This window comes from Octopus sinensis, linkage group LG3 (genome assembly GCF_006345805.1).
Source record: "Octopus sinensis linkage group LG3, ASM634580v1, whole genome shotgun sequence".
Lineage (NCBI taxonomy): Eukaryota > Metazoa > Mollusca > Cephalopoda > Octopoda > Octopodidae > Octopus > Octopus sinensis.
In genome coordinates this window covers 27,311,638-27,321,926 of record NC_042999.1, presented here as the reverse complement: position 1 = coordinate 27,321,926, position 10,289 = coordinate 27,311,638, and the positions used below count along the sequence as shown (strand labels likewise).

At 37.6% G+C, this 10,289-nt stretch overlaps 1 protein-coding gene across 1 annotated transcript; it reads right to left on the bottom strand.

Annotated features, from left to right (window-relative positions):
* Window positions 1-9,611: 9,611 nt before the first annotated feature.
* Window positions 9,612-10,058, bottom strand: LOC115209203. The gene has a single exon (XM_029777454.1). It carries the CDS (start codon window positions 10,056-10,058, stop codon window positions 9,612-9,614), a length of 447 nt encoding a protein of 148 aa, XP_029633314.1.
* Window positions 10,059-10,289: the final 231 nt, after the last annotated feature.

Genomic DNA, 10,289 nt, shown 5'->3' with positions numbered 1-10,289 from the left:
AAACCACGTGTACATTATATAAACCATCAATACTGATTACGTTCTTCAGTTCCGTACGTATGTATGTATGTATGTATGTATGTATGTATGTATGTATGTATGTATGTATGTATGTATGCATGTATGTGTGTGTATATATGTATGTACGTGTGTGCATGTGTGTATGTACGCATATATGTATGTATGCATGTATATATATATATATATGTATGTATCTCTCTCTCTCTCTCTCTCTCTATATATATATATATATATATATATATATATGTATATATATATACGTATATATATGTAAATCTTTTATCTTTTACTGGTTTCAGTCATTAGACTGCAGCCATGTTGGAACACCAAACTGATGAAATTTTAGCCGAATGAATCGACTGTATACATGCAGTAGGACTGAACCCGGAACCATGTGGTTGGAAGCCAGCCTCTTACCACATACCCACACCTATAGATATCGGATCTCCTGTGAGTTAACTTGGAATCCCTTGACGACAACGTAAACTTAATTTGATTAAAGTACTTTTGTCCCGACGAGTAGCTAGCAGATTACCCCTCGTTTAGGTAATTACTACTCCCGATTTTCTTGTTACTATGAAACCTGTAGCCTGGATTTAATCTCCGCCATTCCCTAATTTTAGATTTTTAATCGCATATACATCAACCTGAGCTGCTAACCATGAACTACAAAATAGCTTTTTGCAGCTTGGGAAAAATTTACAACCTTCTACGTCAATAAATCACTATTGGCCCTGAAATATATTTTATATACCTTCTACGGACTCCTCGAAGCTTATGAAATTCCTACACCTTGATCCTTGAATGTTACCTTTACATACACACACATACATACACACACACAAGCACACACACATACATGGACTGCCTAGTAAAATCTTAGGGATATGTAGCAGTTGCATTTAGGAAGTCATGCCGCTATATAGATATTCTGCTGTTGGATTTAATCGTATATATGAGATATATGAATGATCAAACACATTCCAACCAGTAATTCATGACACACGAGGTTATATATATATATATATATATATATATATATATATATAAACGTCATGATGCTATGAAAGTCTAAGAAAGATGTCTAATGCCCATTATAGGAAAAAGAAAAGTTAAATGTTTCTTTTACTTAATGTTTCTGCCTACACATATGGAAGGACTTTAGGTATGATATGTATATCATAGAGAAGCAATTTTTCCTCTTTGGTATGCGTTACAAATCGTCGGGATGTTCTTGAACGCTTTGGCATCCTTTTCAAAACCAATTTCAAAATCTCAAAGTGATTCCATTCGAAATATATTGTATATTTATGTGATATATAATACCATAATCATGTTTCAGTGGTATTGATTTAATATCGCATAAATATATTTTTTGTTTATTAGGCAACTCTTTAAAAGCCGATATAAGATCCACTTAGCTCTTTTACATGAAAAATAGACATAATAATTTAGAAGCGCTGTGGCATAATTATGGAAGATTTCTGTATGCAAAATAATACTTAATGTTTACTGCATATATACATGGTTCTATAATATTCAGGCTTGCAGCAAAACAATGGTTTCAGTTATAAACGCATAGCAACAAATTTTGAAAATGTTGAAAATATCATATTGCGAAGCTATAGCTATTTGTGAAGACAATAATAATATATGACATATAACGTGAGAAGCTATGGAATTAAGGAATGAATAGATTCTATATAAAGATATATTTATAGCCTACTATCAAAATTACTTCCGTTATAAGCGCTGTTATAGTGTATATTCATAAAAAAAAAAAAATCTACACGATTCAGATGTGTACAAATTCTGAGGATTATACACAGAGGCAAACAAATGTGTAGAGAATGAAAATATTCGAAGATATGTCCATGTTAGAAAGTATTTATTTGAAAGTTGCAGTCGTTTGGCAAGTCACGTAATTCATTACTATTGCTCTACACTCTAGAAAATTCAATGTAGAATAAATGAAGAAATATATTTGATACGGTATTTTCAATATGAGGTGATAATATACTATCCTAATATATACATATATACATACATACGCATACATGCACACACACACACACACACACATGCACACACACACACACACACACACACACACACATGCACACACACACACACACACACACACACACACAAACACACACACACACACACACATATATGCCTTCACCACCGCCTCATCCCCAAAGGTTTCAGCTTCTAGTTCCACCTCACTTTCCACTCTGCCTCAGCCATCCTACTCATACTCCGACCTACCTCCTACCACCTTATCCCTGCCACCATTCGTTCCGATCTCTCCAAAATACACACCATCGACCGCATTTTCCCTCTCGCTTATTCCATCTTTTTGTCCTCTCTTTCAACTTCCTATGCACACTCTAATTTACGTTACATAATCCATTTAAATCCGTTTCTTCCTTGAATTTCTCACTCGCACTAAACAACGTAATTTCCACTCACGCCTCCATCCCGTCACATCCGATGCCACTATCCCCACCGCTCCCCGATACGCTTCCCCTCATCCTCACCCCGCCCCCTCCGCCCCCCCACTTACTCCATCTCCTCCCAGCCTTCCACTACCCCTACCACTATCCTATCACTCCTCCCACATCTAACCCATCCACCCACCACATCTCAGTCTGTTGTTACCTTTCATCCTGATCTTCCCCTCTCTGAGGTGGAGCGCTCTCTTCTCAGTAGGGGTCTGCGCTTCATCCCCCATATTCCATCCAGTAACGAATTTCAGACCCTAGGTGATATTCATAGCTTTGTGCGCCCTGTCGGTCTATAAGCATTATTCCACAAAACTCCACCTGCATCTAATGAAGAGGACTGCTTCACCGACCTGGGTAGCCGACCATCACACTGGACGTCAGATCATGGCCAGTTCCGAGAAGTCGATCATTTTGCGAGCATCTGTCAACGTTTTGTGGACAGGTTTAACATCACAGGCGTCCCCGACATCTGAACATCTCTCCAGCCGAACTCTCAGCCCTTCGATGTCTTCGATGCCGCAAAGACATTATCATAAAATCAGCCGACAAGGGTGGAACCGCGGTGTTGTGGCGCCGCAGACCACTATAAAGCTGGAGCTCTCCGCCAACTTCAGAACACATCCTTCTCCTACCCTCTGCCCTCCAACTCCACTCCATGGATAGTGTCCTCTACTATCCATGACCTAATCTCCTCATCCAACTCTCTCCCTCCTACTGCCTCCATCCTCATTGTCCGCACTCCCCACACTCCCACTATTTACTTCCTTCCCCCAATCCACAAACCCAACAACCCAGGCCGCCCCATCGTCTCCGCCTGTAACTGCCCCACGGAACTGATCTCTAAATATCTCGACCGTGTCCTTTCCACCCTAGATAGATTTTAGTTCATTAAAGTTTGTCTGGACAAGACTCACTATTTTAAGATTAGTAAATTATAAATAAACCTATTGTCACTAATTAAGCTATTGTATATGCAGCACACAGTAATATCTTTTGCTAATCACGATGAGTGAAACAACACTATTAAATCTACCGAAATGGTTACGTGGAAATCTCTATATTGTCACTCAACATGCAAGCAATTCAAGCTAATTTCCCTTGGCCTTTTTATAAACACTTTTCCGTAGACATACACTTCTATTGTTGCAAATCTTTATATATAAAAGTGAAGTTGTGTGTCTGTCTCCTACGATTTAGATTCCTAACTACTCCCACATTTTGCGGTGCAGTGTAACCAGAAGCGGGTATCTTATAGTCGTGATTCATATCGAGCCCTTCTGGGTATTAGCGCGTGTCTACGATGAGTCTACGATTAAAAAAAAAATTACCCTAATTTTTTCCCATTTTTAATGCATTTTTTTGCTATTATATAAGGGAAGTAACTCTCTAAAAATGTATTATTAAATCTCAGAACGTAAAAAGCTACAGTAACACCCCCCTTTGTGGTTAGCCATATTGAGATGGCTATTATACTTTACATCTCTAAAAATGCTTATATAATTATTTCCCTTACAAACCCGAGCAACGCCGGGCGATACTGCTAATAGTCTTTAAAATAGTAAAGAATTTAGTAAAATAATTTTGTCATTATTAAGCTGATGTTAGAACATAAATTAACACATTTTGATGGGAGGTTTTAATTAAGATCCCTTTAAAACAGGAAGTTTATATGATAGAATAAGGGGCGATCTCAGGCGTGTAAATATGGAAAGGGCTAAGTCACACTCAGCAGTCTTGTGAAAGAAAAGGATATATTAGAGAATATATAGGGAGAGTTTACGAAAAAACAACAAACGACGAAGACAGGTGGTGTACAAAACAAACAGATGTATTAGTATAACGCTCAGGAATAGAAAAAAGTCTTTTACGTTTCCAGCCTACGCTCTTCTACAGAAAGGGACACAGAAAAAACAAGGAGAGAAAAAAATGTGTGTAGTGGCTAACGATCTATTATGGCGACTAGAGAATTATATTAGAGAATATAGTTCGAGATATTCTATTGAAAATGAGCTGGCCATGACTAAAATATCTTTGGTCTTCCATAGATCTACTTAATCAGAGTCAATCTGGACACAATAATGAAAAGAGCTACAACCACCTATGAACATAAGATTAATCATTTGATAAGTCTTATTTTTTTTATCTGTTTTATTGTGAAAATGAATCTTTAAACTATTTTATTAATAACTCAGCTTTTTTTTAGAAAGTTGAAAAGAATGTATTATTAAATGTTATATTGAAAGCTCAGTAAGAAATTACATTTTTGTGATACTTTTTTATAATTAAACACTGACATTTCAGACAATCAATTTAAGTTCGTAACAAAAGGCGCTGAGCCAGCAGAATCATTACCACACCGGAAAAAAATACTTAGTGACATTTCTTCCGATTTTAGTTTTCATTTCAAATACCATCGGAAACAGCTTTACAATTCATCTTTCGGGTTGATAAAATGAATACCAGGTGAGCGCTTAATCAACTTACTCCTCTCCGGAAATAGCTGGCATTGTACCAAAACTCGAAACTAATAGTAGTTTATAGCAAAACTGTTATAGATGTTGAAACTTCTTTCTGAACTCCAGATATTATAATCCCATAAGGAAGGACGTTGTTCTTATTTAGACTCCGTTAATCCCAAGATTGTGCATCTGTGACTAAATTATCTAAAGTGTCTAACCTTTTAAAAATGGTCGATGAGATTTTGGAAGGCTTGGTTGCTGTTTCTAGCGTCACGTATGAACATTTAGAGGTCCTATTGTTGTCTATAGTAAATCTAGGTGATGTGTTGAAAGGATTGTATATGATAAATCATGAAGTCAGGTGTCTCATGACAAACCAGATGGTGAATATTAAAAGGCATTTCTTGTACTTTAAAATGATAGGGTCTCATTTATGAGAATTTCATTTAATAATACCAGCAGATCACGTAGTTATGTAGAATCTTTTTCGGTTCCTTAAAGGAGGGGCTAATCACGAATGTAGCAGGGAGCTCATTTATGGATAAATTAATTTTAATATAATGAATATTATACATTTTAAAAATTTGAACACCTAAGAAATTTCGATGTATTGTTATACACAAAAATGGCCAGTCCAGCAGAGACTTAACGTAGACAAAAGGCGCGAATAATCTCACGTCAAACAATAAAGTATTAATAACCCCGGACGAGAGTTTAACCATGAAACCGAAATTTATGTACCTTATATCAAAATGAAAAAAGTAAATTAGCTTGCGTCAGATTTTGACAAATATAATTTATTAGCCTGTGCTATTTCTAAATCGTGATTATTCAGATTTGATAAACTTAGATTGAAAGATGAAAAATAAAAGGCTGGTTTACGGAATGTTTTGTTTGTTAAGGGCGAATGAGCTACACCATGGTATTATTAATGACTAAGTGATGAAAAGAACTTAGTGAATGACAACTGATTACTAAGAGGATTTTGTCTGCTCGAATCAGATTTACACAAGTGTGCTTTGTTTCCTCATACGGAACTATATAACTTCTATATCAGTTAAACATAGCAGCATCGAAAACTCCTAGGAGATAATTCAGAGCCTCCGAGGCTGGTGAGAGAGACCGAGAGACCGAGAGAGAGAGAGGAGTAAAGATGATCCGAAAATTGTTTTTGAGTAATCTTCACTAAAATTGCTCAACGCATAAGTGTTGATGTTGTACCAGGCATGGAATAAATTCTACAACCCAAGAATAGGAACTGTCTCTGCCACAGGAAGTTTCCCTTCATCACATTTACTCATAAATTTACTCACTTTTACCTGACTTGAGTCTATAGTAAAAAAACAATCCCTTATACCCTAAGATGTCTACCACACAAGAAGAACAATCCCAAACCATTTAGTTGCGAAGGGATTTCTTTTATCATATATCCACGCATGTACCAGAAATTGCTATTTCCAATATATAAAAACAAATACTGCTAAAACGAAAGTTTGCTATTTCGTTTTAATTGTTTTTTAATTGTTTTCATTGTATCCGTACCAGACATTGTTTCGACATTGTAGTGACCATCATTCATTTCGGCTAAATTTTTAACCTCTTTCTTTGTTGCGAGCGAAACACTTAAAATTGAATGTAAAGAACAGAGGTTGAAATATAACTATTGTAATTAAAATACGTGAAAAAGACGTGTCTGAGTGTTGGAACTTAAGGGATATTACACTGCTCCCTGCGGTCATGAAGTTGTTCTGCTGTGTGATCTTAAGTAGAAATGAATCCAGAGTCGATAACATTCTGAGGAAGGAATAATCAGGTTTCAGAATTGAGATATCTGGTGGGCATATAATAAAGCATATTACACAAGAGAGAAATGAAGTGAGGTCTCTGTTAAGACTATGTCTTGCTACGTTTCATGCTTGCTTTGATAGAATATCACAAGTTAATGATAAGATCTGGTACATATCGGAAATACATTAATATAATTCCAAACATTCGTAAAAGAAACGTTGTTTTTGATAACCGGAGACGAACTCTTAAGTAGTTTTTGGTGCTCTAATATCGTGTATATTGTCTCCCTAATTCTTGTGTGTGAGTTAAAATACAATGGAGATAATTGTGCTGTGAAGTATTTATGTAATGTGTCGTAGATGCCAGCTAATCTAGATTATGTTGAAACAAAGCCTCAAATAAATGCAACGGATATCACATAGCTTAACATGAGAATTAAGAGAAACTGGTTTGCACATAATATGTTCCAAGGGAAAAATGAAGATTATAAACTATATCAATCCATCTAGTCGCAGCGCAGAAGAAAAGTCACTGATCATGTTAGTTGAGAACCGCGGTTGTAAAACTTTGGTTTAGAGCTTGCGAGAAGAATTAAAAGGTCAAGCAAGAAATGGGCATGTTAAATCTTACGTGGAAATTCAACTATTTCTCGACACGCACATAAAAGGTGTGGATGCACATGACCTAGTGGTTAGAGCAGCGGACTCGCAGTCGAGGGATCGCGGGTTCGAATCTCAGACCGGACGATGTGTGTGTTTATGAGCGAAACACCTAAGCTCCACGCGGCTCCGGCAGAAGGTAATGGCGAAACTTCTGCTGACTCTTTCGCCACAACTTTCTCTTACTCTTTCCTCCTGCATCTTGTAGCTCACCTGCGGTGGACCGGCGTCCCGTCCAGGTGGGGAACCTATACACCAAAGAAACAGGCCCTTATGAGCCAGGCGTGACTCGAGAAGGAGCAAACAATATATATACAACATACAAGGTAAATATATCGCCGGTGAAAGCGATATATTTCTACTATTTTGGGAGACTACCATTGACTTTGTGACAAAACGCTTTGTGTAGTATGTTTGGAATCAAGTGGGAAGATCATGTAAGAAACACACAGTGAGAGCTGGCTGACATTACACATCACTATATATAGTGATGTTCATCAACTATAGACAAGGTACACGCCTTGTCCTAAATGTTCCAACATAATGGTAGATAGCAAAAGAGGAAGATAAGACTAAGTAATTATTTTAGGGGAAAAAGATGGAACGGAAGCAGGTAAAGAACGTTGGAAATATTTAAAAGAATGGACAAGATCGGAGTGTTTGATGGAAGATTCCTGGAAAGACTAGGCATGAGTACAAAAGATTTTAAAATGTATACATTCTGTATCACCTGCCTTATTAGTCACTCTAAATATATTTCTTAGTGTCTTTCTCATTGGCCATTGGCAGAGGTCAACTATAATCCTCACTGGTGAAGTTTGCAGATATACGAAGCCCATCTGACTTGCCCCTCGAGGATGAATACAGGGCTGGCTTTGAAGACAAAATAAAATTGAGGAGGAGCCGTTACACAGTAGACCTGGACCCTGAACAAAATACCTTGTTTTTGCAGCCATTGCGTTCGGATTTAATTATTCTGCATTGACTCAGTGAGCCAATAGTAAACCAAACGTCTACATGGACCACTCGCTGTATGAATCTGTTTGCAAAACCAAACCGTAATGCTGTGACTTAGTGAAAATAACTGTGTTCTAGGAAACATAATAAAATGGAATGTTTCATGTTTATCTGATAGTTCAATATATGAGATGAAATTTACTTAGCTATGGCTTGTTAGTATGTTTAACACATATTTAGTGTTGCAGACAAATTGTTTTACGCTAAGTCAAAAGACGACATAATTCTGTGATATGTTTGACAAGTTCATTAGTTCACACGTCAAGGGACAGCGTATCCGCTATATAAGTTGCCGAGGTTAGCACATATATTGTGCTTATAGAAAGAATACACGTTGTTTGGTAAACACATCAGAGTTGCATTTAATTTCATAATATTACAATATCTCAGATGTACGCTTAACCAAATTTGCAAATGGAGAGCAATATTTAGTTTTGATCAATTTATTCTGCTTTTCAACAATTTCGAAACTATGAAGATAGTTACGAATAGGTTACAATTAATCGATTTCACTGATCCCCTAGAAAATGTGGTTGTGTACTTAAGAGAGGTGTTCATTATAATTTCCTCTCATCCACTTCCCATGGACTGCGATAGCCGAAACTTGGCATAATTATTAGTCCTTCTTTACCTAGCCACCACCAGTGGTGACACACTTCTTCCATCACTTTATGCAGCTCTGAAGACCTCGTCTGCAGAAGTTGGTAGGTTGCGTCCAGAGCCACGAATTTACCTCGGAAATAAGTTCATCACCCGAAAAGTGCTTCTCTTTCAAAAAAGACTTCATGGTTGGAAAGCGGTGGAAGTCAGATGGTGCGAGGTAGGGAGAGTAAGGTGGATGAAGAAGGGTTTCATAGCCGCAGGAGGGTGCTTTCATCTGGAGAACATGCGCATTGTGAACTTGGCTGTTGTCTTGGAGGAGATGGGCTCCTTTGATCAGCATGCCACGGCTCTCTATTTTGATGGCGTCCTGTGATTTCTGCAGCAGTGAAACATAATTGTGGTGCCCATTGCCAGAAAATCCGTCATCACTTCTCCGCATTGGTCCCAACAGACTGAGCATCACTTAGCCTGCTGTGGGTTGGACACGAGTATTCTTTGGAGGTTGAAATATATACCTCCATTGCTTCGACTGGACTTTAGTCTCAAGGTCATTGTTAACGGAGCCATGTTTCATTCTGTATGATAAGTCTGCCGAAAAAGTCCTCCTTGTTTTCTTGGCACATTGCCAAAAGAACCTGGAAGCAATTGACTCGTTCCTGCATCTGAAAAGGTGTGAGTATCCAGGGAATGCATCGTGCAGACAGCAACTTCCGTATATGCAGATGGTCGTCAATGATTCTTTTCTGGAATCCAACACTTATTTTCACTTCTTGATCCTCCAAAATGGTGGCTTCCACTTTATGGATGGTGTCGCTTTCACTGACGGAATGTGGCCGTCCACGAATAGGAGCAGTTTCCATTGATGTCCGACCACATTTGAACTGGTGGTACCAGTGCTTGTCTACGGCGTATGATGATGCATCGTGACCATAAACATCTTTCATCTCATCGCTTTTGGTGTGCGACCTTTCATGTATAAGAACCTGATCACTGATTTGCATTCAAATGCCACCATCATAACACTTTAATCCACTTCAGCAACCGTAAAGATAAACGAATACTATTTGAAAGGTGCAATTTACAATTTGACATGTATAATTATACCTGTACAAGTTCCATATCCTGCAATAACCAGAAATGGGCAAGAGGAGATCTTTAATGAACAGCCATCGAAACAGCAGTAATAATTATACTCATTTATTCAATAATTAAGTCATCACCAAGCCGATTTA

Excerpts from the sequence above, each read along its gene's own strand:
- LOC115209203 (XM_029777454.1), bottom strand. The coding sequence starts at position 10,058 with ATGCAAATCAGTGATCAGGTTCTTATACATGAAAGGTCGCACACCAAA.